Genomic DNA, 27,978 nt, shown 5'->3' with positions numbered 1-27,978 from the left:
CAAACAAACAAACAAATAAAGAGACAAAGCAGTGTTAGGGGCCCGTTCCAGGCCTCTGGACTTCTGTGAGTAGTAAGCTGGGGGGGTCAGATCAGTGGTTTCCTTCCTCACAGTACCCTTTCACACCTCCCCGGACTTTTGCCAGTGGTCCTGGCCTGGAAGCTCTTCTCCTCCTCTTCCAATTGGCCAAGACATGATGGAGGGACACTGAACCAGGACCCAGAGACTAGGGTCCCCAGAGCAATCCTGCATATGGGTAAGGAAAGGCCAGCTCATCTCCAAATTTCCTTCTAGTTTGCAAGGCCAGAAGCGTCCCACTGCGTCGTCCCAGTTCTCTAGTGGCATTGGGCATAGATCCTGTGCCAGACTGGCTGGTTGCTCTCCCAACTCTATTCCTAGTTGGCTGTGGGACCATCTCCCTAACTGTCCTCTGTCGGGCCTCACTGGGTGGCTGGAGGACTTGTGAAAAGTACCTCAAAGCACAGCTGGTACTGACCCGTGCTATGTGTGTGGCTGTCTTCAGGGCCGCGCACACAGAGTAGCATCCCTGTGTCTGACGGGAAGTGACATGGCCTTTGAGTCCTTTGATATTGGGAACGTGGTTCCTCTTCCTTTGGTGCAATTCCAGAAGAGTGCTGGGAAGAGAGGCTGAGGCTGTTACCTCAAGTGATTGGAGAGTTGGAGGCTCTGGGCCAGCGGAGGCCCTCAGTGGGGAGGCTGAGCGTTGAGCAGGTGAGGAGTTGGTGGGGGGAGGCCTCTGCTGCTGCTAGGTCAGCACATGCTGACCACTGGTGACCTGGCAGGTCATGTCACCTAGCTAAGTCAGGTCAAGTCTTGTTTTGACTTGAGTCCACTGGTAACCATGAAGGGGCACAGTTTGGATAGAAATGGCAATGGTTTTGATGAATTTCCTGGCGGGGGATGCTCAAGATAAAAAAAAACATATAAATACAGAAAACATTAGTTCTCTGATTTTAATAGTTGGAGGGAAAGTTACAAAATAAGACAGACAACATAGAGCTTCAGACTGGCAATGAACCCAGGGAAACAGAAATGTAAACACAAACAGAGCTTCCAGATAACGTGATTTTATACTTTAGAATTTCCAGAATACCGTAACAACTGACACACTAAAGTAAAAATAAAGTAAAAGAAATAAGTCTTCAGAGTCAGTCTATACACAGTTCAGAGACAGTACAAAAAGGCTCCTTCCTCTGGGATTAGCCCGAGCCTGGGGCCACAGCAGGGTCTGCACAGACACTGTACCTTTGGGCCAGGAGAGGCCATGGCTGGATTTGATGGGGTTTGGCTTCCAGGGACTGCCCAACCTCCCACATTCCACAAGTTACCTCTCACTCTGGCAGGCTGGCTCTGATCCCAGGCCTGTCTCCTTTGACCCACAAGACACACACCCTTTTGACCCACAACCCCTTTCCCTTTATCAGCAGGACGCCCAGCGGGCCACACCAAGGGAGAATGACCCACTTCCTCAGGAGCCAACCAGTCCACAGGTGCTGAAAACCCCAGCCTAGCCATGTGGAAAAGTCAGCAAAAAGGGTACGGAGAAACTTTGTAAACCACCTGATATTCTCCTCCCTCTGGAAATTTCTGATGTTAGCAGGAGGGGATGTTGGGGGTGGCCGAGCCCAGGTTGAGAGGGGCAGGAGAGGTGAAGCACCGTCTGGCAGAAGGGGCAGGACAGAGGAGCAGTCCATTCTCAGGGTAGGGCTGTTGGAAGGTCTTCTGTGAACTGTCAAAAAACAGGGGTGGGCCAGTGCAGCTACCCCAGAGCCAAGGCACAGAGGAGGTTTGAAATGTCCAGGATAAATAGAACCACATGGGGGAGGAGAAAAGCCAGCTCCATCCCTCTTTTAAAAATAGTTGCCATGGGCACCAAAAATATATTAATATCTATACATTTGTCATCTTTAAAAAAAAAGGAAATAAAACCTCCTTGGCACCTTGTGGTTGGTTTCTTAAGAATGAGGTGATATGTGGAAAGGCCACCTGTGTACACCCACAGAGACAGCAGTGAGTATACACACATGCACCCGGACAGCTGCATGCAGGCACACGAGTCCACACACAGGGCAGTCCTGCACACACATACAAGTACGCACAGCTGTGCACACATATGCCTCTGTCAGATGGGCGGAGCCCTCCAGAACCCTGAGCGTGAAAAGCCCTGCAGGGGTGTGGGCAGCTGCCAGCCTCCCACCGTGGTTGTTTTCAAGGGTGCTCTTTGCCAGTGCTCTTTACTGCTGTCCATGGGGACCCACAGTCCCTGTCTGTGTCCAGGATGAGGGCATCAGGATCCCCTTTCACTGAACCTCTTCTTGGGAGGAAGTCCTGCTGCAGGGAAGCAGTGCCCGTCTCTGTAACACTGCTTCTAGCCACTTGGCCTCACCCCTACCCAGACACACACGCTCAGGGTAGTCTCTGCCCATGAGGCAAATGTGCTGAAAGGAGGAGTCAGTGTTGGGCCTGAGCGAGCAAGTGTGACTGTGGGGAGACCAAGGCCTGGGGGGCTCCAGTCCCGATCACTGGTGTTCTGGCAAGAGACCACAGGAGGGTCAACTGGCTGGGCAGCAGGGAGGCAAACCCGGACTCTTAGAGGACTCCAGGAGCATCCCCAGGCCTGTGCTGCTCAGAGGTGGGGGCTGCCCTGCAACAGGGAAGTGACAGTATTCTGCAGGGCCACAGCCACCTTCTTGGGGGTCTTCCGCAGCAGCGGGCTGTCGGGGTGGTGCTCCTTTAGGTGAAGAACATGACCTTCTTGAGTCTCGGATGTGCAGCCACACTCCTCACACACGTACAGCTTGGCCCGGCGTTCCTTGTATGCGTACTTCTGCTGCACACCATGGATCTTTTTTAGGTGAGACTCCAGAGAGCAGCGCTGGGTGAAGGCCTTGTCACACAGACTGCACTTATAAGGTCGGACACCTGCAAAGGACAGGGACTGGCATCAGGCACCTGACGGGGACCCTGGAGCCTGTCAGCAGCACCATGGAACAGAAAGGTCAGGACACCTCACTCTGGGACAGAGGGACTGACAAGGCCTAGCAATTGCCCAGTGGGCTCTCAGATCAAAAGTGCTCATCAATGTACTGAGGAGGACATCTGCCCTTAGCTCCAAGATGCCTGCTCTGGGTTGCCCATTTTACAAGAGTGCTACAGGAATCTTGCTATGTTACCTTAGCCAGGCAGGTCTGGGGTGCTCCCTCCCAGTCACGGGCTTCCACTTACCAGTGTGGGTTCGGACATGTCTCTTGAGGTCAAAGGTATCATTGAAGCCTTTTCCACAGTATGTGCAGAGGTGCCTCTTGACATCATTGTGACACTTCATGTGGCGATTCAGCATGCGCTGGTAGGTGAAGGCCTTCTGGCAGATGTGACAGGTGAAGAGGTCTCCATTGGGACTGTCCCCCATAGTCACCTGGGGGCAAGGATGGTATTTGTGACAGCCAGCCGAAAGTTAGGACTGCAGGCTGGCAGGTCAGGACACACGTCAGCCCCTAGCATTGGAGGAAAGTGGTGCCCACCCTCCAGAGGCCACAGCCTGTGCTGTCTGCTAAGAGAGGGGCAGTGTGGGAACCTCTTGGGTCATTGGTCCAACTTCCTGTTGGGTTATGAGTTCCTTTCTGAGGCTGTCACCCAGGCCTGCCTTAACCATTCTGTGAAAGGTGACTTGAGTACTTGTAAGTAGCTGTTCCACCATCAGTCAGCTCTACCTGTTAGAAAGTTCTCCCTCACCCGAGGCTGGATCTGCCTCTCTGCGGTTTTTATTTATTCATTCTTGTTTAGCCCTTTGGGACGGAGAAGAAGTCCACACCATGACTGCAGTGGCAGCCTCCCCAGCCTGGGGCACCTCTCAGAGCTAGGAGTCCCCTCACAAGCCAGCCTCACTTCCTGGGTTTACCCAAGCCAGGTCTGATGGGGTGTGATTTGCACTCCTGTGCCACCCTCTTGCCTAAAAATCTTTTTGACTTTTTTTTTAAATGATGGGAAATTTCAAATTTGTACAATAATGAATGGAAAGACTAGTACTATGGGCCCCTACCTGTCTCTCAGTGCAAGTCTTCCTCTACCTCTACTATCCCCTCTTTCCCCCTTGCCTAGAGTCGTTTGAAGCAAGTCCTTGGCGCCACCAGACACCTCTGAAAGTGTGCTGCTCAGAGTAGCTGCAGCAATTCTCCTGGTGTGAACAGCACAAGGGTGGCTGAATAGCCAGCTTAGGGTCATATGCTCTCTGCCCTCACCTCTGTTAACCTCCAGAGGTTGTGGTGTATAGGGGTCCTGTCACTTGCCACTCCCGCTCCTGTGGCTCACACACACCTCCCATTCGGTACCCTCATTCTGTCCTGCTTTTAGCATCCAAGGCCATTTCCCTTTCCTTGCAGCTAGTCAAGACACTGTGAGTCAGACTTGGCCTCTGACTCCTCTGTTGTCCTGCCCATATTCTACTCTCTGGGGTCTGAGGGATGGGGAGGACAGGTGAGGGGTCACCATGAAGGTTGGGAGAGTCTGGCTGGCTGTGGCCAACCGTGGAACAGGTCTCAATTTTTCCTTTCCATTACAACACACATTGGGCTCCACAGGTAGGAGGGGAAGGGATAGCCCTCCATGGCAGCCTTTTGGTATAAAGGGAGCTAGAGGAACATCCTTCCACTAGGTCACTGCCAGCAGGTGCCCCCAAGTCCTGGAGTATTTGGGAACGCCAACCCAGCCAGGGCCAGCTTGCTGCCCACGCTTTCTGTAGAAGGCAGGCGTCTATTCTGCCATAAGCAGTTCTGCCAAGGGTGGGGTAGACTGGGGGTTGCTCCTGTTCCCATTCATGGCCTGGCACGCTGACGGGCTGGAGATGGCAGACTTGGTGAGGTGGTCATTGCCACATGCCTCAAAGAACGGCTAACCACCACACCAACTGCAGACATCACACTTGACGCAGTCCAGGCAGGAGACATAGCTAGGCCAGGCTCCTGCCTCACTGCCTAGGACTTGTGTGTGAAGAGGTGGCTCTTCCTATCGCTTTCCTTGCCTCTGTAGCCAGAAATGAAACTGGACAACTTGCAGATGTGGGCTCCAAAGGGTTAGACGTTTTCACTTCAGACCTACTTCCCTCCCCACTCTGTGTTCTTGCTACAATCTTCTCTGCAGAAGCCTCAGCCCAGGGCCTTGGTCAGCTTCTGCCTGTGTCACTTTTGTGCCCCGTTGTGTGGGCTGGATGCCACACACGCCCCGGACCTTGACACAGTGGGAGAATCATTACCTTCATCTTGGTGCGCAGGAAGCCCTGGTCTCTGCTCTGGGAGTCCGTCAGGCAGCCCACATCTTCAGAGGGCAGCTGGGCTACCACGCAGGGCCCTGAGGCCACACTGTAGTTGGAGTCTCGAAGGCTCATGTCCAAAGCCAGGGGGCAGGAAGGAAGTTCAGCCACCGATGGCTCTGGCTCCTGATAGGGCTGTGGTGGGCAGAAGCCTAGGCTGACTGGGGAGAAGAGAACAGCCAGGTGAGGGTGTGTAGGAAAGAAATGAGGCTCCAGCGGGGTTTCAGGAAGGCTTCCTGGCAAGAGGGTGGCTGGAACCTGGAGCGTCCGTTCCTCCCCTTGAAGGCATGTGGCAAAGTGGGGCTGCCTTTGGCCTACGACACCTGCATCTCCCTCCTGCTCCATTAAGATAATTATAGGTGACGCCAGCCAAGTGCCACTGCTCACTGAGTAACTTGTGTCTTAGCGGAACTGGGAGGACCGAACTACCCTGCCAATTATGCTCGCCCAGTGTCCGCCCGCCCCACGCCCCACCTGGGTCAGTCCCTCCAGATTCCAGGCCTGTCCTCACTCCTATAGAGACAAAGGGCACCAATGGAGGACATGACCAGGGACAGCTTCTTGAGACGCATCCTAGCCCAAGAAGGGGTCCCTGGTACTCTGGGCTCCTCCCAGCTGCTAGCATTTGGAGTTCAGGTGGTCCTAGCCCCTTCCTCCCCTGGACTGGCTGTTTTCTGCTGTCCAGCCCATCAGGGCTCCAGGCTCCTGACTTGGGTTGGGCCCAGCTCAGTAGGCAAACAGGCCAGGTGGGTGGAGAGGGAGGAGGTCGGGGAGCAGCAGGTGGATGCTTGTAACAGTCTCTGGGCCGCCTGCCCAGCACTTACGCAAGCCTCCCCCACAGTGGGACCGCTTGCTATAGCAGTCGGGCTGGGCTCCCTCCGGCAGTGGCACACCGATACCTGGCAGCCCTTTGACAAGGCTGCTCCCCTCAGCAGACACCTCACACTAAACAGGCCAGGGAGCCTTGGCTGCAGACCCTGAGCGGAAAAAGTGGCCCACAGGTGACAAGTCTCAAAGCCACCAGAGCTGGGGCCAACGGTCTAAGTGTTCAACTACAATTTCAACTAGTACAGCCTGAGCTCTCCACTTAAAACCAATAAGCTAGGACCGTTTCCCAAGCTTCAGGACAAAATAAGAGGAGCCTGGGAAGGAAAAGATGAGTGAGCCAGAGGAACACAGGGAGTAGATTTGGGATTTCAGAAGCACGCGCAAGGCCCTCTGCTCCAAGCTGGGAGACAGGGGTAAGCACCCAAGTCAGTCCGCTGCCCTGACCTCCTCTCCTAGGATGGACAGGGCTGTGGGGGACACCAGAGGGGCAATGATAATGGAGGGCGGGTGAGTATGAAACACTGGAGTTTCGGGAGCGGCCCTGCTCTCGCCCCCTCAAAACACAACAAAGGTCTGACAAGAAAAGAATGTGCCTGCCCGCCGCCCAGAACCCGTTCTGCTGGCATTGGCGTCCGTCTGTCCGGGGGACTTTAATGAGCCACCTCATTCCAGGTTGATTCACCAGCGCCTGGCCCTGGCCTGGCGTCCCACCTTTCTGAGCCACGCTGGCTCAGGTCAGGCCAAGCTCTTGGCCTATCTGCTGTGGTGAGCTGTGTGTGTGCCCAGGTCTGGGCTGGGTTGGTGGCTCTGGTGCCCACTCACCAGCCACTGGAGACCTTGACTGATGAGTCCAAGACTGGACAACAATGTCCTCTTTTCAACCCACGTGGAAACAGTCCTCTTCAGTGTCACTTTGGGATAGCATGATTGAGGCTTCCAAAAGCTGAGCTGGGCCACACTGTCTGGGCACAGAGCAGCAGATGGCAGAGTGACAGCACGTAAATGAGCCAGTCTGAATTCAGGATGAGCTGTGACACTTGGGTTCCTGGCTCCATGGAGGGGAGGCTTATGGGTGGGGGTCTGAGGACCTGGTTGAGAGGTAGTCCTCTTTGCCTATCTCTGCCCTTCCACAAAAACCTGGAAAGGCTGAGGACATGGGCCCGAGTGGAGTGTGACTAGGTGCATGCCCTATGCTGCCTCTACCCTGAGCCAGGGGCTGATGAGGCTGCCAGGGTGGGGATGTTTGCCTCATCCCACCCACTCGTCAAACCTGTCTCCCTGCCACCCAGCTGGGCTGCACACACAGGGAGTTGTGCATCAGTGCATCATCCGCTGGTCCTGAGTGTGACTGAATGGCAGGAGGCAGAACTGGTTGGGCCCTGGCTGGTGCTGTTCTCTGTCCCCTAATTAGATGTTTCCGGCAAGGCGGCGGCTGCTGTGGCTACATCACCTGCCCACAGCTGTGGAGTGTGGCAAGGCCAAGCCAGCCAGCCTTTCCCTCCTCTTTCATGGGCCCATGGGCTCCCTCCTGCTGGCCTCTTGTGTCTTTACCTGGATGGTAACTGTGGGCCTGGGCCCAGAGCAGTGGACCAGACAGGAAGGGCTGCCCACCCAACACTGTCCCCGCCTTCCCTCCTCAAGGCCCCCTCTCTTGGACTGAAAGCTACTGGCTCAGATAGTGGACAGAATGCCAGGTCCTACCCCATCCAAGGCCTCAGACAGGGTTGGGCATGAAGCCTGGTCTTTGGAGAGAGTGAGTGAAGCAGATGTGAGGATGCCCAGCCTCTGGGTCCCCAGCTGACTGCACAGGTGCTGGTGGGGGACAACTCGGTTCTAAATGTGTGTCTACAGCTCAGCTTGGCTTTAGGCAACCTCACATCTTGGTTAGAAAGGGCTGGGCCTTGTGTGTGGCTCTCTGAGTCCTGCAGGTCCGCTAGCAATCTAGGTGTTGGTCTAGGAACAACACTGCTAGCTGGCAGAGGCAGCTCTGGGGACACATGGCCCAACTCTTAGTCTTTTGTTGCCATTCTGCTTAGTGCCAGAGTTCTTCTCTAAGGCAATATATGTCCCCCTTTCCCAACTGCTTTTTATTCAGTGACCATGCTGGAGTTAGAACTGTGCCCTTGGCCATCATACCAGGGTGTCTGGCCCTGAAGAGCCGGAAGCTCTGGGGTTCCTTCGCCCTCCCCCTCAGTACCTATTGGGTGCCCTTGTGGCATGACATACAGCACTTGCTGAAAACAAACACTGATACAAAGGAGCCAGCACCAGCAATGGCCAGTCTTCACTCCCCAGATCCCTGGGCCTGGGGCAAGCCTTTACCTGCTCTCTTTCTGCTACAGTTTGGCAGCTTCTGCCTCAGGACACCCAAGTTTGGACAATCGACTTAGCAGCTTGGGTGTTACCCCATAGGACAGGTAGGAAATCCCATCCAACCCACTGCTGGGACTGGAGTTGTTCTTCTGTCTTTATGTACTAGCTAGTTGTCCTTTTCCCTAGAAAGCACAGCCCAGCACTCCCAGGAATTACTGGAATACTCAGCAGAGGCCCAGCCTCTCCTGCCCACCCCACATGCACTGGGATTCCTACTCAGCCTGCAGAACCAATAGAATAGTCCAAAGGGAATCCAGGCCAGAGGTCAGAGGGCAGGCTCAGAACTGGGGGGTCTAGGAGCCTGGAAAAGGCCCCTAGGATGCTCTTGTAGTTCCAGTTTCCAGGCTGGGTCTGTCCCCAGGTGCCATGCTGGCCTTGAGATTTCACTCAGCAAGGGTCTGAGCTCACAATTGCTTCATCAGTGCTCCGGAAGCCTTCCCCAGTCCAGAATCGGAATTTACCCCCAGGTACAGTGCCTGCTTCGACCTTAAGAAGCCAGCATCCCCCCTGTCACTCCACAGTTAATGTTGACACAACCAAGGAGAGCTCACACTGGGATTGGTGAGGGAAGCCAGAAAGGAGCCATCTTAACTACTAACCCTGCCATCTCCCAGTGCCAATGGGGCTGCTTTCTCACTTGCCTGCCTTCCAGCCTACGACGTCCAGTCCTGGGCTGTGCCCTCAGCTTTGGGAGGACAGCTGGGCTGAGGGAGAGATTCTGCCCTCATAGGGGAGTCTCTAGAATTTTGTATGGGGAGAAAGACTGGTGCAACTGCAAGTCACAGCTATCATGCCAGGCCTAGCATCTTTGGTAGATAAAACCTTCTCTTCTCCCTCCAAGGTGGTCTTGATGACATTTTGAGGATCTCAGAGGGCCCTGGTGGGAAGGTCAGAACTCACAGGCTCCCATGTTCCCCAGCCCTCCCAATGGGAATAGGGTCAATGCTTAGCTGGTCACAATGTGCCAGGAGTCTGTGAGGTGGGGTGACAGAAACGTGCCTGGCTGACTCCTGGGGTCATGGTTGGCTGATGATGGAATGGCCCAGCCAGAGGACAGGCCACCAGAAAACACAGCTCCCTTCTCTCCAGCCATCTGAGGCACCCAAGCGTGGACTGAGGACATTCAAAACTCCAGTGGGCCACACAGCTTTTAGAGGGAAAATCAAGCTCTAGACTATCTACCCTTTACTTGACTCACAGGACTTGCCCAAGCCATAGGGCAAATTCTTACCGGTGTCCTGGAGGTTCCCTTCCTCCCACCCGACCTGGGACCATCCTGGAAAGTGAGCACCTGTGTATCCCCTCACGTGGACAGTGGCAGCAGGTGGCAGAGACCACCCTGAGGCCTTCCCTGCACCTGACAGAACAGCCCTTGGGGCACAGGTCTCCACCACTACCCGCCCCCCCAACAGAGTGGTGGGGGGATCACTAGGACCCAAAGAAGGCAAATGATTTGAATAAGCGGAATTTCTTTGTCCTTTGTAAAAGTCAACACATGATCTGTTACTGATTGGGATGTGAAATAAAACTAAAAATAACAGCCCGCTGAGCCTGGCTCAAGGCTCAGCTCACCTTTCACACAGTCCAAGTTCAGTTTATCAGATCCCAAGGAGCAACTAAGCAGCAAGTCAAACACAGGTTGGGGAGGAGGAAGGAACGAAGAAGGAGCAAGGAAGGGGCTGCATCTAGTGCTAGCCCTTCCCCACACGGAGCACTGGCCACCTGGCTAGAGCACTTGGCCAAGAAGAAACTACAGTCCTGAGCCCACCCCTCAAGGAAGGAGGCTGTGATGACCCCAGCCTCACTTTTCCTGGCTGGGGTCATTACAGTTTTCTGGCCCATTCCCTTGTTTAAGGAAGGTACAGAAGAGTGGTCCAGCCCCTTGAGGAAAACTTAAAACTGTAAAACATCCCACAACAGTGTCACAAGCCATGGGAGCCTGAAAGGCCAGGCCACAAAGAGTTCACCATAACACCTACATCTCCAGCAGCTGATTCGAGAGGGAAACTGAGTCAAGAGCCCTCCCAGGGCCCCTCACCCACTGCCCTTACTTCCCGACTTTCTTAAAGGTCTGGGCGGTGCCAGAGAGCCTGAGGATCAAGGGTCAAAGTCGGTTGGTTAATTACCACCTCTCCCCCCTTGGAGGCGCTGGGCAGTGCGCCCCTGCCCCACCCACTAGGCCAGGGAGGTGGGGTTGCGAAGGCAGCTGGCAGCCTTCTGACCAACGATTTTGTTGAGGGGTACCGGGAAGACAGAAGAAGCACAAGTGGCCTCAGGGCTCTCGAGAAAGATGCTGCTGGAGGAAGAGACAACTCGGGTTACTCATTCAAAGTAGACGCGGACGCTGTCAAGGCGTCTTCCCAAAATAAACTTGGTGCACCAGCTTCCTGGGGCCTGTCCCGTGGCTATGGAGTGGGCTCCTTAAAACCACTTTTCACTCAATGTGTCCTTTGCAAGGTTGAAGGACTGTGTTTCTAGAAGAGGTGAGACCCGACCCCACCTTTGTCCCAAGGGCAACCGGGGTGCAGTGGACGCCTTCCCCGCCGGTTCCCGCACTTGGTGACCGCCAGGCCGGAGGCTCAGGGAAACTCGGGGCGCCGTGCGCCTAGCCCCTCGCCGGGACCGAGCCACCAGTGTTGTGGGGGAGGGGACCTATGTAAGTGGTTTAAGTTCTGAGTCTTCCCTTACATATAGCCGAAGCCTCAGCCGAAACTCCAGCTCGCTCCCTGCCCCCCAAAGTGGCGTCGCTCCAATGCCCCTTTCCCGCCTCATGAAAGTCCCCGCTTTCTGGATTTACGACGCAAGAGCCGAGGGTCGCTGGAGCGGTGACACACCCCGCTGCCTCCCATGAGCAGAGGCGCGGGCCGGGGGAGGGGTGGTGGCCCCGAGCCCCATGCCTGGGATCTGCGGCGCCTCCACCTCGGGCTCCCACCCCCACCCCCACCCTCACCCCCACCCCCACCCGCCCCGCTCCTTCCGCCCGCGCTGCGCTCCCTCCCCGCGCCCAGGGGTCCGCCCGCCGCGGGCTAACGGGGCCCAAGCCACCGAAACCTGCGTCCCCGCGCCCCGCCCTCCTGCCGCCGCAGGCTCGGGCGCCGGGTGCCTCACCTGGCACGTAGATCTCGCCGCGCTCCTCGTCCGGGAGCTCGCTCCAGTTCCTCTTGCACGTGGAGACGCACGGCTTCTTCACCAGGAACGCGCGCGGCATTTTCGAACCCTTCTGGCCTGGCGCGGTTCGATCCCGTAACTAGAGCCGGGGTCGTCCCACTTTTCCCGAACTGGGCGCGGGACGGGGAGCAGTTAGGGGAAGGAGTCGCCGAGACGCCCTCACGTTCCGCGGAAAGACGGTGATCTGACGGCGCGCGCCCTTTCCCACTCCGCCGAGGGTCGCCGTCCTCCCTCCGAAGGAGAAGTCCTTGCAGCCAGGTGCACCGCGCGGCGGAGAAGCGGCAGGTAAGCGTCTCCCGGCGCGACTGGCGTCCCCGCGGCCGCTCGGGAAGTCTTAAAGTGCGAGCCGGACCGACGGGTTCACGCTTTATTGGCTCGCGGCGGTGTGTGTTGGTGGCTGGGGCGGGCGGGCGGGCGGGGGGAGTGTTGATCTGATCTAATTAGCTTGGAGTGGCCGGGAGAGCGATGGCGCATGCGTTGGGAAATAACGGTGACAACCCACCTATTTGTTACCTGTCGAACCGGTTTCCATTCCGCTGCCGGTGAGGTGGCCTCGCGGCCCGGGCGGGGCGGCCGGCCGGGGGCGGGTGGCGGCACCAGCAACCAGCAGCATCGGGTGCCCAGCTGGCCCGTCCCCCCCGCCCTCCCCGGGACCTCGCAGCCAGGCGGGATCGCGTTTGCAAACGGGAGTTTCACAGGGAGCAGGGAAGGGAAGGACAACGTTATTTGCACCGGCGCTCGCACGCTCCGCGGGTGATGAAATGAAACTCGCTCAACTGGACCCGGCCCAGCCTGGAGCGCCTGGGGCGCCTGGGGAGGCGCGAAGCCGCCGGGCGGGAATGGGCGGCCCGGGCCTCACTTGTTAAACAGGGCCTGCTCCCAGGCGGCCCGGGATCCCAAGGGCCCGGCTGAGCAATTCGTGGTTCAGCCCAGAGGTATTTGCTGGGCGCCGTCGTCGTGCGGGAAGGCACGCGGGGTGGCAGGAGCCCGCGGGCGGGTGGGCTGGGAGGCGGGAACGCACATCACGAATGCAAAACAAGAGCCCGCCATCTGCCCTGTAAGGCTTTCCGGAGACAGAGGCGTCCACCGAGATCCCGCAAAACCCCAGTATCTTTGCTAGTGACCGGTGGGCATACACACTTGCCCAGACTCTCTTCCTTGTCCCAAATGATCGGATTTCAGGTGTGACAAAGGTCGAAGAGCTGAGGGTGAGGACCCCCAAATGGATCAGGCCCAGCATTCTTGCCTGCTGCAGACACTGGCCACTCTAAGTGGAGGTTCAGCTTGACACCCCTTCCTGACCCCCTTATCCATCACCCTCAGATCCTCCACAAGCCCACCCCTAAACCCAGGAGTGTTGGTGGCCTCCATGAGCCCTTTTACTATGACACTTTGGCCATGGCTAGGCTTGTTTTATTGGCTGACCTATTAAGGGCAAGGATGGGACCGGCTCCAAACATGTTAGGAGTATCGGTCACAGTATACCTTTCTGGAATAGTGTTAAATGTTTGCTGGAACACAATGTGAGGAAGTGCATTGAAAAATGAATTCACACAGTTCAAAAGTCAGAAGAAGCAGAGCCCAGGTGTGGTGGTGCACATCTATAATCCCAGCAACTTGGGAGGTAGAGGTAAAAGGATCCTGATGTGAGCGCTGCTTGGGCAAAAGCTGGAGACCCTATCTGAACCTATCTAAAAAACAAACTAAAAGTAAAAGAGGACTGGGGCTTGGGTGGAGTGGTAGGAGTGCTTGGCTCCTCCTACAATCTGGAGGTCCTGAGTTCAGTCCCTGTGTTGATGTGAACTCTCAGGCATCTGGTTGCAGGTGACATTCTCTCAAAAGTAATGAGGCCTGTAGAGACCCCCTGCATCCCCAGGACTTCTGTGGAGCCCCTTGTGTGGGTGAAGAGAGTGGAATTTAGGTTCAGATGGGTCTGTCCCCCAAGAATCCTATTGCCCACCTCCTAGGGTTACTGGAAGGATGGATGACAGGAGCTCTTGCCAAAGGGGTGTGGCTGGGGTGTGGCTCAAGCATTAGATCACCTGCCAGCAAGCTGAGGCCCTGAGTTCAAGCCCCAGAACTGCCAAAAGGATAAATAAAACACAAAAGGCATTAATGTTTGCCCTTGGCAAGAAGGGTCCCCTTCCTTTTCTGAAACTCTGCCTATCTGCCCACACTTCCCTTGTCCACCCTCCACTCTGATCCTGGACCCTTTTCATCAACACCTACTGCTTGTCTTTTGCAGTAAATCCTGAAGTGACAGCATTGACAAACACAGTGTGTCCAGGAGAGAGCTGAAGTTAGCTCAGACAGTCCACAAATATTTCTTAGGCACCTTTATTGCGCCCACCCCACCTGCTGGTGTTTGGTGGGTACCCAGCGGATTCTATGGTGAAGTCATAAAATGGCTTCACAGATGACCCTGGACACAAGAGGCAGGCGTTCTCATCAGGGGAGCAACTGGAATGTCCAGAAGGCTAGGTGGGGAGGTACAATGGGTGAAGCCAGCTAGGCTAGTATGTCCAGTATAGTTACAGTGAATGGAGGGGATGGTGCTTAGTCCATGTCGTCTATGATCAAGCCCGCCCCAAAGCAAGGTTTCAGTAAGTATGTGTGAGATGAATGAATATCCTGTTTTCCGGACTAAAGCAAGAAGTCTGCCTCTCCAACTATTCGCCTGGGCTGGCTTCAAACTGCGATCCTCCTGATCTCTGTGAGTAGCCAACCAAGCATCCAGCTTCACTTTTTTTTTTTTTGGTGGTACTGGGGTTTGAACTTGGCATCAAGCTTGCTGGGCAGGTGCTCTACCACTTGAGCCACACCTCCAGCCTGTCTTCCTTCCTTCCTTCCTCCCTCCCTGCCTCTCTCCCTCCCTAGGATTTTATTCTTGCCAGGCAGGCACAATGCTGATTGAGTGATGCCCCTAACCCTTATTTTTTTCCAGTTATTTTGGAGATAGGGTCTTGCTTTGGGGCCAGCATGGACCTCAATCCTCCTATTTTTTTTTTTAAGCTTCCCAAGACAACTGGGATGACAGACATGTGCCACCATACCCAGCTTTTTTTTCGTTGAGATGGTGTCTTGCAAAGTTTGGGCTGTTCTGGAACTTCAGTCCTCCTGCTCTCAGCCTCCCCTGTAGCTGGGATTATAGATGTGAGCCACTGTGCCCAACCTCTTATCTCACATTTTAAAAACAGAACCTCATCAATACAAGGAAGAGCTGGTGTAAGGGAGAGCTAGGGTGGGATTTGGATGGCAGGAGAGGGTCTGAAACCACCTCTTCCTTGTTTTTAGGGAAGGCCTCCAGAAGCCAGGCTGGCATGGTGATGGAGAAGGGGATGGGGTCATGGGGGCCTAAGGCAGAATGAATCATGGGAGATACGTACTGAAAGGGCATGCAGAAGAGAATCCAGCTGAGGACACTCCTAGTGCTTGGGGACTGGGACCAAGACACCTACCCTGTCAGGGCCTCAGTTTCCCCATTTGTAAAGTGGGGCTCCCAGTTCTAGTTCTGCTCCTCAGCAGAAGAGATGCTGCAGATGGGCTTTTGCCCAGGAGCACAGCAGGTCTCAAAAGTGGACCGATCCTCAGAGTGGCCAATGGCCACAGAGCTTCTGGTTGACTCTATCAGTGGCCTTCCCAGCCCCACAGCCAGCCTTGTGTCCCCTCAAGAGTCACATCCCCAGGCCTGGTGCCCCTGACCTTCCCCTCCCTTCCCACCACGTCCATACTCCCCACTGTACTGTCCTCCTTGGTCCCCTGAGCAGGCCACAGCCTCTTCACAGCTCAGCCTCTCCTGTGGCTCCTCCTGCCTGTGTCACTTTCCCCCAGGAGGTGACTGGCTACCTCACCCCATTCAGGTTTCAGCCAAGTGTCTCCTCTTCCAAGAGGCCTCTCTGACCACCCCCCACTAAATCGTCTGCCCCATTACTTGACTCTGTTTTCTTTGCAGCATCTTTCACTGTGACATTCTGATTTGTTTTTATGTGTTGTCATTTCCTCTTTACCAGTTCTAGTTCTGTATGTGAGGCACACGGTTTGTAGCACTGTTTTAAATAGCTTTATTCAGATATAATTCACATACTATAAAATTGATCCTCTTACAAGGTTCACTGGTTGTTAGTCTCCTCAGAGATGTACATTCACTACCACTACCTAAGTCCAGAACATGCCAGAATACCTTGTACACAGAAGAACATTACCCTGTATCCCCAGCACCCAGTGCTATGGGGATGGGTTGGTTGTAGTCCCATTTTACAGATGAGAAAATTGAGGCCCAGGAAAACTGACTCCCCCCTCCCAAGGTTTGAATCCAGAATCTTCCCAGAATTGGGCTGCATGGGGAAGGATGGAAAGAGCAGGAAGAGGAGGGATGAGGTGAGGGTGTCGAGAGGGGAAGTTCTTGCTCAGCCATCTGGCTGTGGTTGGAACTTGACCCTTACAGTGGACCTGTCATTCCCCCAGGTGGCCCCAATGATGGACTGAGCTTGCCTGTATGTATGGCCTGTGCTAGGGACATAGCCAGCACCACCTCCCATAGGGGGCAGACACCTGGGCAGGTTGAGGGCTGGGAGTCAGGTTCAGTGAGGGGCTGTTTGCAGAAGTCTAGCTCCACCTCTGAGGAACTCTGGGACTTTTGCACCTCTTCGGGCTCCCATGCATCATATATGAGTGGTACCTCCCTGGGTAGCACTTTAGTCCTGGAGCCTGTCAGTCTTGGAAATCCCAAGGAGCCAAGGCTCTAGGATGTTGGCAGTTGGCAGAGGCCATGCCACTGGAGGCTGGGTCAGAGCCAGGGTGGGACTCCCTGACCCTCAGAAGCCTGTCTCCTCAACTGTAACAAGGGTTTAATAATGGTTCCTTACCTAGCAGAGTGGTGAGACAGGCCTTGCAGTTATCAGCACCCTCTGGGCCTCAGACTGGAAGCCAGACAGGCTCCTACTCCAGCTGTCTTCCCTCCCAGGGCTGCTCTCATCCTCCACCTCTTTCATCTCAGGCCTAATTAGCCAGGTGCTCCACCCCAACAGCCCCTTGGGCTGGAGTCATCACTCCCATTTTATAGATGGGGAAACTGAGGTACCTAGAGGGAAGTGGTATGGGGCTGTCGCCTGTGAGTCAGCTGTGGAGCCAGAGGACTAGGTCTTCTGGCTCGACCTGTCCCTTCCCTTGACTCCCAGTCTCCATCCCCTCACCCCCCCCCCACTGCCTTGGGCACGCAGATACCCTCCTTTCCAGCTCTACACACCACCCCCATCTGGAACCACACGGTGGGGCTGGGAGGGGTTTGGGCGGCTTGGAGGAAGGGGAGAGGTGAGTTGGCAGCCGCTGGCATGGGGGCTCTGGCGTTTCATCTTCAAAGCGGGTTATGAGAGCCAGAGGCGTCAGGCCGGTAGGCGGCGGGCCCGAGGTCCTGTGCCCTGGAAACTGGCGGTCGGTGAGGCGTCCACAGTTTGGGCCTCCGACCTAGGAGAGGCAGCTGGGTGAGCCCCAGGCCCAGCCTTCCAGACACCCCCCAAACAGCTGGGATCCAGCCATCTGGACGCCTAGAGTGCTGGGTTCCGGTCTTGCTTGGCCCCAGATCGCTGGCAGCCAGGCTTTGGTTTCCCTGTCTGTGGCAGGCGGGCTGCGAGCCCCGTGACCCACCAGGCCCTGTCAGCCCGCACATCCCAAGTGTAGATCCCGTTGTTTTCTAGCTTCCTTTGGCTTAGGGCCCTGCCCTGTCCGCTTTACACCAGCCAGGCAGCCCGACCCCTGCCAGCCACCGGCCTCGGGCAAAGGTCAGCAGTTACTGCCCCGCCACGACCTGGCGCCTGCTCCTCGCCCCCAAGCCGAGCGGTTCCCCCCCCAGCCGGCGTCGGGGACGCGAAGCCAAGCCCTGCGGCGCCAGTCGGACCGGTTCGGCCACGGCGGCGGCACGCTCTTCTGCAGCGCCCTGGGCCCGAGCCGTGCGCACCCCCCAGCGGCCGCCGGAGGACCCGCGCCGGGCGCCATCGCGGGGCGCGCTTGTCCGCCTGAGTGCACTGCGCCCGGACACCCGCGTGGGGCGCGCCGGCGGCCTTCCCGACCCGCGGGGCCGCTGTCAGCCCGAGGGCCTGGGATCGCGGTCCCCGCTGCGGAGCCCGGCATCCCGGGAGCCCGGCCCACCAACTCCACCGCCCTTGCCCGTGCCTGCGGCGGTTTCGGGGAAGGGGGCCTGCGCGGCGGGACAGTTACTCAGCCCCAGCGAAACCGGCGAGTCGGCACCTGCTTGCCAGGCGGGCGGGGCAGGCGGCGCCCCGTTACGCCCCGCCCCGGGGCCCGCCCGGTCTCCGCCGCCCACGCGCCGCGCACCCCGCCCCACGCCGCCAACCCACCGCGCTCCCGGAAGGAGCCGGCCGGCCGAGCGCCCGCGGCGGCTGAGTCAGCGGTGAGAGGCGAGAGGCCGGCCCGTTACCGCGGGCGCCGGGGGCCCGGGCAGCGCTGTGGTTTCGGTGCCGGCCGCGGGCGGGCAGCGGCCTAATGAGCTGTGGGCACGCACCCGCCAGGCGCCCCGCCTCCATCGCCGGCACTCCTGCGCCGCACAGGCCCTGGGTGCCCGCCCGGTGTTGCCCCCGTAACCTCTCGATTTCCGCGTGGGACTCGGGTGCGTGGTCCCTGCTGGGATCTGCCAGAGGCGCCGGGTGACAGCGACTCCCTCTTTCCCCCTCCGCGCCCCCCCGACCCGGGAATAGCGGATGGCCCGGGCGCCCTCTGGTGGCGGTGGAGCCCCATGAGCCCTCAACAGCCTCAGCCCTAGCTTAATGCTTCCTCTCCTCCCCGCAGGTCTGCGACACTGACCATGGGGCCCCTGAGCCGGGAAGCCTGGGCCCAGCGCCTGGGAGCTTTCCGGGCCAGCCCATCCGCCTTCATGGCAGGTGCCGAGGGTGAGAATTTGGGTCGCGATCTGCTGAATGATCTGAGAAGTGAAAAGCTGAGCGAGCCAACCAAGGTAGGCCCTGCCATGGCCTCTATAAATATCCTCCAGCCTAGTGCATCTTGAACCTTGTACTCATAAGTCCCTCCTGAATCTTCCATCGCAGGTTTCCTTGCTGGCCCTGAGCTTGGAGTACCCAGCCCAACTGTGGCCTGATGCTCCTGCAGCAGAGGCGGCTGCTACTTTCCTGTTGGACACCTTGGTCCTTCTACCCCCACGGCCCTCAGTTCTCCGGCGGCCCCTGCTGCTGGCAGCCACCACAGTCCTGGTGGTAGGAGGCGCCCTGGGCCCCACTTCAGGAGCTTCCAGCCGGCTCCTGCCTCTACTTCTTGGCTTGGCCTTGGGCCAAGATGTGGGGCGAGGCTTTGGGCCTGCCTCCGAACAGCGCCTTCTACAGGCCACAGCGTGTGAGTGCTTGCGAGAGCTGGAGAGCTGCAAGCCTGGGCTGCTGGGGGGCTCCCTGGGGGTGCTGCGGAGCCTACTGGGACAGGTGGGCCCTGTCCAGCCACTCAGCCTGCTGCTGGCACTTACTCTGTGCAATACCTTGGTGTTACAGTCCAGGTCTGGGGCTGGCATGCAAGGTCTGCTTATGGCTGGGATCTCCACTGGGGGTGGTCCCTGGGACTGGACACTAGCTGAAGAAGGTGATGCCCACCTTCAGCCACAGGCACCCAGCTGGCCCACAGCCGAGGAGAGGGAGCAGGACCTTGTAGTGCGAGAACCCAGCCCTGAGGATACCCGGGAGCTGAGGGCTGCTGTGGCTCAGCTTCTGGACACCTCTTACTTGCTTACCCCTGTGGCCCAGGCCCAGCTCCTGTGGCTGTTGGGCTGGGCCCTGCGGGGTCTGCGGGGACAGCCACCAGTGCTCTTCAAGCCGCAGCTGGTTCGGCTGCTGGGCACTGCACAGCTGGCGCTGCTGCACTCTGTTCTTGCTCTCAAGGCGGCCTTCGGTGAGGCACTGTTCACTGCCCAGGACGAGGTCCTGCTGCTCCACCGGCTAACCTTGGCTGCCCAGCACCCAGCCCTGTCCCCACCCACCCATCTCTTTTACCTTCACTGCCTCCTGAGCTTCCCGGAGAACTGGCCACTGGGCCCTGAGGGGGAAGAGGCTACGCCTTTGCTGCTGCGGCCCCAGCTTTGCCGCAGCCTCACGCCTAGTCTCCTGCATGACCCAATGACCCTCCTGGCCCGCCTTCATTTGCTGTGCCTGCTCTGTGCGGAAGACGAGGAAGAGGAGAGAGGCCAGGTTCAGAGTCCACGGCAGTACATGGAGAAGTTGCTGGCTGGCTTGCAGCAGAGGGCGGCTCTGGATCATGGCCCCCGGGCCTTGGCCACTCTCTTTTTCCAGGCCTCATACCTTGTTACCAGCTGCCTGGCTGGGCAGCCGACAGTACTGACACCCTTGATCCATGGGCTGGCCCAACTGTACCGAGCTCGGCCTGTGCTGGCTCCCCACTTTGTGGACCTTTTGGATCAGGTGGGGCCTGAGCTGGGGGAGCCCCTCAGAGAGGTGTTAAGGCAGGAGGTGGTATCCAGGCCAGGCTGGGATGAAGCTCTTCGCTGGCACCTGCAGATGCTGGCAAAGGTGGCCGAGGGGGATGATCAGAGTGCCATTCTCAGCTTTCTCCAGGCTGCAGCTGTCCACTGCACTGACTGGGGCCTACAGCAGGCTTTGCTGCGGGTCTGCAAGGCCCTGTTGCGGACAGGCGGTGGGGGTGGACTGTCAGACTTGTTGCAGGTGCTGGCCAGGCAGCTGGAAGACCCTGATGGGCGGGACCATGCCCGTCTCTACTACATCCTCTTGGCCCACCTGGCAGGGCCCAAGTTGGGGGTAGCCCTGGGCCCCTCACTTCCTGCACCTGCACTGGCCTCATCACTGGTGGCTGAGAACCAGGGCTTTGCAGCAACACTGATGGTGCAGGAGACCCCGGCCCCAATTCGGCTGAGCGTGGGGCCCCAGAAGTTCAAAGGTCCACTGCCAGTGCTGCAGCTCCAGGTGGAGACACTGGAACCTGTCTATTCTCTGGAGCTGCGCTTCCGTGTGGAAGGACAGCTCTACGCGCCCTTGGGGGCCCTCTATGTGCCCTGCCTGTGTCCCAGCCGCCCTGCTCACCCTCTGGTCCTGCCCCTGCAGCCCCGACGCCCAGCCCCTGCACGGCTGTATGTTCAGGCCCTTTACACTACACCGAGTGGCCTCACCTGCCATGCTCACCTGCCCCCCCTGTCTGTGAACTTCTCTGACCTCTTTCTGCCTTTCCCCCAACCCCCCAAGGGGACTGAGTCAGAGTTCTTTGAAGGGCTCTGGGACTCCTGCCTACCAAAGGGTGCAGAAAGCCGTGTGTGGTGCCCTCTAGGGCCACAGGGACTGGAGACCTTGGTGTCTTGCCACCTGGAGCCCTTTGTGGTGGTGGCCCAGCCCCCCACCAGCTACCACATAGCTGTCCGCCTGCCGCCCGACTCCATGCTGCTACTGCGGCTGGAAGCAGCCCAGGTGGACGGAGTGCCTGTGGCTCTGCGGACTGATGACTGGGCTATTCTGCCCCTCGCAGGGGACTACCTTCGTGGGCTTTCAGCCTGCTGAGCGAGGCCCAGTGGGGGAGGGCTGTGTCCCTTATGAGGACTGATCTAAGAGTGGCTACTAAGGCCTGGTACATACTCCTATAATTCCTGTCCCATAAAAACCTGTATTCACCAACAGCCCTCACTGGCTTGGTTTCTTTTGGACCCTAGATAGGAGCAGGATCCCTATGGTATAATCATAGGCCCCAAGAATGTTCCAGACTAGTTGGATGCTGGTAGCTCACGCCTGTAATCCTAACTATTCAGGAGGCAGAAATCAAGAGGATGGTAGCTTGAAGCCAGCCTGGGTAAATAGTTTGTGAGACCCTATCTTGAAAACAAGCCCATCACAAGAAAGGGCTGATGGAGTGGCTCAAGGTGTAGGCCCTGAGTTCAAACCCCAGTACTGAAGGAAAAAAAAAATGTTCCAGACTAAACCCCAAGACTGCTAGGCTCCATAGTTCCGTACTACAAAGAGTCTCCAGAATCGCTGCCCAGGAGGCAGGAGAAAAACATCCTGTCTGCTTTCCAGAGATCTGCCTAAGATCTCTGAGCAACTTAGTATGGAGGCTATAGCTGGAACTTTGGCCTCCCCGCCTGGGGGAACCCCCAAAGTCACAGGGTTCCTGCTTCAGGGAGCTCAGACTGGACAGGGCAATAGGTTGGCAGTGTGAAACAGCAAGAGGAGGCTTTGGTGGCCAGGGATCCCTTCCCCCACCTCCCCAGGCTGTGCTAGTTGGAGCCAGCTGTAAGGAGAGCCAGCCAGGAGGGTTTGGGGCAAAGGGGGGCCTGGTGATCTGTGCTAAAAGTGAGCTAGCTTTTCCTAACCTCAGCTCCCAAGAAACCCAGTCTGTACTTAACAATCTTCTCAGGTAAGAAGAACTTGTTCCCCTGGTTCTTATTCCCCAAATATGCCAGGCACAGGATTCAGATGCATAATGGCCAACTATGCTGCCAGGCACCAAGCTGGTATTTTTCACAAGCTGTTCCCTCATGTCATCTTTGCAACAGCTCTTTGGGGCCCCACAGATGAGGGAATCTGTAGGCCAAGGGGTTAAGAGATTTTCCTAAAGTCACCCAGCTGATTGGGAATACTAGTTGTCATTGTGTATCAGGTTGTCCTTACCAACTTGGAGTGGGGCTCTGCAGGGGCCACACAGCTCCCTGCCCTGGGCAGATCCAAGGATTGGAAGCAGCAGTTAGCAGAGGGTGAAAGAATGACCTTGGACTTGAGCTATCCTGGGGGAAGTTTCTTCTGTCCCTGCCTTTGGGCTCCCAGCTCCTTCTTGCTGGGACAGACTAGAAGAAAGAAGGGCCTGGGTCACTGGGAGTTGTCACGGGTCAAGGTGAGAGGCCAGGTTCAAGCTCGAAGCTGTGAAGGTAACTTGTTCTGCTACCTTGTAAGCCATTTCCAAATTGGGAAGGGGTCAGATGCAGGAAGCAAACTTCTCTAGCTGTTTCCAACAGAGAAAGGCAGTCTGGACTACATAGTTCAAGGCTAGTCTAGGCTATACAACAAAACTTTCAAAAAAATAATGTAATCCATCCTATCAAGCTGAAGAGGAAATATCACAAGATAATATCAATACATGGAGACAAAGCATTTGCTGAAATCCAGCATCTATTCAAGAAAACTCTAAGCAGACTAGGAATAAAATAGAATAGAAACCTCACTTGGCAAAGAACGTCTATAGGGCTGGGATGTAGCTCTGTGGTAGCGTGCCTGCCTAGCATGCTCAAGGCCCTGAGTTTGATCCCAACACCAAAAAAAAAAAAAATCATAAAAAATTATGTCTAATATTATACCTAAAGACATGAAAGTGGGTTTGTTAAGATTAGGAACAAGGCAAGGATGTCCCTTCTCACCATTCCTTTTCAAAATCATACTGGAGCAGGGTGCCAGTGGCTAATGCCTGTAATACTAGCTAATGCAATATGACAAGAAAAAAAAGATACAGATTACAAAGAAATAAATTATTTTTTTCACAGATAATATGATTGTGTAGAAAATCTGGAGGAATCAACAGCAAGGGCAGGAGACGTGGCTCACGCGGTAGAGCACCTGTCTAGTAATCTCACAAACCTGAGTTCAATCCTCAGTACCACCAAATAAAAAAAAATTGGCAGAGTACAATGGCTTACTGTTATAATTTCAGCTGCTTGGGAGACAGAGATCAGGAGGATCTTGGTTTGAGACCAGCTTCAGCAAAAATTAGTGGGACTCCATTTCAACATCAACAACATCTGTAATCCCAGCTTCTCAAGAGATGTAAGAAGGCTTGTGTACAACTAGAATATGCTAATAAGTAAATAATAATTTAAAAAGGACTGTGGACCAGACCAGCCCAGGCAGAAAACACAAGACCCTATCTGAAGAATAACAAGCAAAAAGGGCTGGGGTGTGGCTCAAGTGGTAGAGCACCGCCTAGCAAGCATAAGGCTCTGAGTTCAAAGCCCAGTACCAATAAAAAAAAAAAATCCAGCAGTAAAAACTTAAAAACTCCTGGAACTAACTTACAATTATAGCAAGATTACAGGATACAAAGACAATGTGAAAAAAACAGGTGTACATGCCTGAAAAATCCCACCTACTTGGAAGACAGGTGAGTTCAAGACCAGCCCAAGCAAAGTTAGTGAAACCCTATCTCAAAAAAAAAGAATTAAAAAAAAAAAAAAGTTTGGGGTTGTGGTCAAGTGGTATAGCACTTGTCTAGCAAGCATGAAGTCCTGAGTTCAATCCACAGTACCATTAAAAAAAATTTCTTTATTTCATTAATGAACAAATGGAATTTGAAAGTTAAAACATCCTCTCAGTTATATTATCTTGCCCCAAAATGAAACACTTGAGTTTAAATCTAATAAAATATGTGTAAGATCTTTATGAAGAAAACTACAAAACTTATGAATAAAAGAACCAAATAAATTGAGTGACCTTCCATGTTCATGGTTAGTAAGATCCAAATTGTCAAGTTGTCAGTTCTTCCCAACATGGTTTATACATTTGATGAAATCCCAATCAACATTTCCCAAAATTAATTTTTTATATTGACAAACTGTAAAGTTAGTGGGGTTTTTTTGTTTGTTTGTTTGTTTGCTTAGTTTTTTTTTTAAACCTTTTTGCTCTGGTTATTTTTGAGATAGGGTATTGCATTCATGTCCAGGCTGGCCTAGACTTCAATTGTCCTACTTAGTCTTCCCAAATAGCTGGGATGACAGGTGACCAACATCACAACCAGCTTTTATTGGTTGATATGGGGATCTAACTAACTGCTTTCTAAGGTTGTCCTCGAACTTTGATCCTCCTTATCTTTGTCTCCTGAGCCACTGTGCCTATCTGATTCTAAAGCTTATACAGAGAGGTGGAAGACCCAGAATATTGAAGGAAAACACAGTTGGAGAGTGGCATTGCCCAGCTTCAAGACTTAGCATATCACAATAGTAACCAACACAGTGTAATATTAACAGAAGAACAGACAAATAGATCAGTAGAATAGAGTCTAGACTAGGCCTACATAAAGATAGCCAAATGGTCGAACAAAGGGACAAAGATAATACAAATAAAGCAAAGATGATATTTTCAACAAATGATGCTGAGAAAATTGGACATTTGCCTGCAAAAAATGTCTCCAGACCCAGACCTACAGTCTCCACAAAAATTAACTCAAAATAGATCATAGGGGCTGGCAGAGTGGCTCAAGTGGTAAGAGCACCTGCCTAACCAGCATGAAGCCCTGAGTTCAAACCCCAGTGCTGCCAAAAAAAAAAAAAAAAGTCACAGATCAAAATGGAAATGAAAAACTATAAAGCCCTACAAGATGATACAGGAGAAAATCTAGGTGATCTCGGGTATGGTGAAGACTTACAAAATACCAACCTCCAAAGTCCTGATCCATGAACAAATGATGCTGGGTGCCAGTGACTCACACCTGTAATACTACTGACTCAGAAAGCAGAGATCAGGAGGACTGCAGTTCAAAGCCAGCCCTGGGAAAATAGTTTTTGAGATTCTATTTCAAAAATACCCATCATAAGAAAAAGCTTGGTGGAATGGCTCAAGTGGTAGAGCACCTGCCTAGCAACCAATGAGGCCCTGAGTTCAAACCATGTCACCAAAAAAAAAATAATAATAAAGATAAGAAACTGTTGGTAAGTTGGACTTCATAAAAATTTTAAAGTTGCTCTGCAAAAGACACCAAAAAAGGCACCACCAGACATGGTGGAACATGCCTGCAAGCCTAGCACTTAAGGAGGCTGAGGCAGGATGACTGAGAAACCAAGGCCAGCCTGGGCTGCATATGGAGACCCTGTCCCCTGCCGTGCCAAAAAAGTCAAGATAATGAGAAGACAATATCTATCAGACTAGGAGATAAATATTTTTCAGAAAACATCTGACAAAAGATTTACCTAAATTTTAGGAAGCAGTTAGGCACTAGTGGCTCAGCTGGTAATCCTCGCTTCTTGGGAGGTTGAGATCAGGAGGATCATGGTTCAGGGCCAGCCTAGGCAAATAGTTCAAGAGACTCCATCTCTAACAAACAGAGCAAAATGGACTGGAGGTCAGGCTCAAGCAGTAGAGTGACTGCTTTGCAAGTGGGAAATCCTGAGTTCAAACCGTAGTCCCACTTAAAAAAAAAAACTCTTATGGCTTGACAATCCTTGATATTTTCCCCCAAACAAGTTAAAAAACCTATGTCCACATAAACCCTTTCACATGAGTGTTGTTCATAATTGCCAAGACTTAGCAGCCAAGGCTTCCTTCTGTAAGTGAATCAATATTGGTATATCCAGACAATGGAATGCTATTCAGTGCTAGAAAGAAATGAGCCACCAAGCCATCAAAAGACAGCTGAGTGTGTCTTGAATGCATATCAGTGCTGGGGGCGCAGCACAAGTGGTAGAGCACCACCTCCCTAGCAAGTGGGGGGCCTTGAGTTCAATCCCCAGTGACACAGCTTTCCAAAACGTTTGGTGGCACTGGCATTTGAACTCAGGGCCTTGTGCTTGCTCGGCAGGTGCTCTTATCACTTGAGCCATTCCACCAGTTCCCCCCCCTCCATTTTTTTTTTTTTTTGCAGCATTGGGGCTTGGACTCAGGGCCTTCACCTTGAACCACTCCACCAGCCCCATTTTTGTGAAGGGTTTTTCAAGATAGAGTCTCTGTAACTATTTCCCCGGGCTGACCTCAAACCACGATCCTCCTGATCTCTGCCTCCTGAGTAGCTAGGATTATAGGTGTGAAACACCAGCCCCACCCCCCAATTTTTTAAAAATGTGTATTAGTAAGCAGAAAAGTCCAATCTGAAATGGTTATTACTGCATGGTCTTAACTATGTGACATTTTGCAAAAGGCAAAACTCTGGAGACAATAAAGGGACATGTGATTGCCAGAGGTGAAAGGGGGAGGATGATGAGGGAGAACAGGGGATTTTTAGGGCAGTGAAACTACTCCCTAAGATTTTATGTTTTTTGGTGGCACTGGAGTTTGAACTCAGGGCCTCACACTTGATAGGGAGGTGCTCTACCACTTTAACCACTTTTTTGTGTTGGTCGTTTTCGAGATATGGTATCACTAACTGTTTATAGGTGTGAGTCACCAATACCTGGTTTCTGTAAGGTAGTATAATAACGGATACACCTTCATAGTTTAAACCTCAAGTTCCCCGAGGGGTGGGGTGTAGCTCAGTGGTGGATCTGTGGAAAAAACCAAAGGGAAGATGTGATGGTATATGCCTGTTATCCCAGCTACTGAAGGAAGAAATAGGAGGATTGCAGGCTGAGGCCAGTCCCAGGCATAAACAGGGGCTCCTATCTGAAAAATAACAAACAAAAAGGGCTGGGGCATGGCTCAAGTGATAGAGTGCCTGTCTAGCAAACATGAGGCCCTGAGTTCAAACCCCAGTACTGACAAACAAAAACAAAACTCTAGTTCCAGTGCTTAGCCAAATTCCTTAAACCCTCAACTGACAGACCTCAGTATAGACATTTCTGTTTCTTGTGTCCATCACACAGATGCACTGCAGTGCTCTGTGAGTCCCCCCTTAAAAAAAATGCTTCAAACCTATGTGATTAGTGCTTCTTTCTGTAGAACCCCATGGCAATTCCGCTACCCCACTTTTGGGGCAACTCCAGCCTTGGGTTGGGTGGGATGTTGACAGAGGGGCAGACCTGAGCATGTGTTAGGAGAGAGTCTATAGGAAATCTCTGTATCTTCTGTTTAATTCTGCAACAAACCTAAAAATTTTCTAAAAAATCAAATATATTAACAAAAAGAACTCATACCTCTCGATTTCAAAACTTCCTACAATGCTGCAGTAATCAAAATAGTGATGCTGGTATAAGATTTACACGTATGCAAGTAGAGTAAAATTGACAGCCCAGAAGTAAATGCTCACTTATGACCAGGTGATTTTTTTTTCATTTTTCTTTTATTATTCATATGTGCATACAAGGCTTGGTTCATTTCTCCCCCCTGCCCCCACCACCTCCCTTACCACCCACTCCGCCCCCTCCCGCTCCCCCCCTCAATACCCAGCAGAAACTATTTTGCCCTTATTTCTAATTTTGTTGTAGAGAGAGTATAAGCAATAATAGGAAGGAACAAGGGTTTTTGCTGGTTGAGATAAGGATAGCTATACAGGGCATTGACTCACATTGATTTCCTGTGCGTGGGTGTTACCTTCTAGGTTAATTCTTTTTGATCTAACCTTTTCTCTAGTTCCTGGTCCCCTTTTCCTATTGGCCTCAGTTGCTTTAAGGTATCTGCTTTAGTTTC

The 27,978-nt window shown here is 54.1% G+C and overlaps 2 protein-coding genes across 4 annotated transcripts; one reads left to right on the top strand and one right to left on the bottom strand.

The window, feature by feature from the left end:
• Window positions 1-947: 947 nt before the first annotated feature.
• Window positions 948-12,043, bottom strand: Ovol1 (ovo like transcriptional repressor 1). Its single transcript, XM_020164764.2, has 4 exons — window positions 11,636-12,043; window positions 5,270-5,487; window positions 3,247-3,436; window positions 948-2,943 (listed from the first exon to the last, which is right to left on the bottom strand). Exons 1-4 carry the CDS (start codon window positions 11,733-11,735, stop codon window positions 2,648-2,650), a joined length of 804 nt encoding a protein of 267 aa, XP_020020353.1. The 5' UTR covers window positions 11,736-12,043; the 3' UTR covers window positions 948-2,647.
• Window positions 11,644-21,660, top strand: Ap5b1 (adaptor related protein complex 5 subunit beta 1). Of its 3 annotated transcripts, none has more exons than XM_074049137.1 (3): window positions 11,644-11,980; window positions 18,497-18,662; window positions 18,754-21,660. In XM_074049137.1, exons 2-3 carry the CDS (start codon window positions 18,513-18,515, stop codon window positions 21,226-21,228), a joined length of 2,625 nt encoding a protein of 874 aa, XP_073905238.1. In that variant the 5' UTR covers window positions 11,644-11,980; window positions 18,497-18,512; the 3' UTR covers window positions 21,229-21,660. The 3 variants fall into 3 exon arrangements, with proteins under 3 accessions (XP_073905238.1, XP_073905245.1, XP_020020354.2); XM_074049144.1 differs by lacking the exon at window positions 11,644-11,980 and adding an exon at window positions 18,041-18,101; XM_020164765.2 differs by lacking the exon at window positions 11,644-11,980 and adding an exon at window positions 18,108-18,317.
• The last annotated feature ends 6,318 nt before the right edge of the window (window positions 21,661-27,978 follow it).

This window comes from Castor canadensis, chromosome 1 (genome assembly GCF_047511655.1).
Source record: "Castor canadensis chromosome 1, mCasCan1.hap1v2, whole genome shotgun sequence".
Lineage (NCBI taxonomy): Eukaryota > Metazoa > Chordata > Mammalia > Rodentia > Castoridae > Castor > Castor canadensis.
Note: the sequence above shows the minus strand (reverse complement) of the source record. Positions and strands in the feature narration are given on the sequence as shown.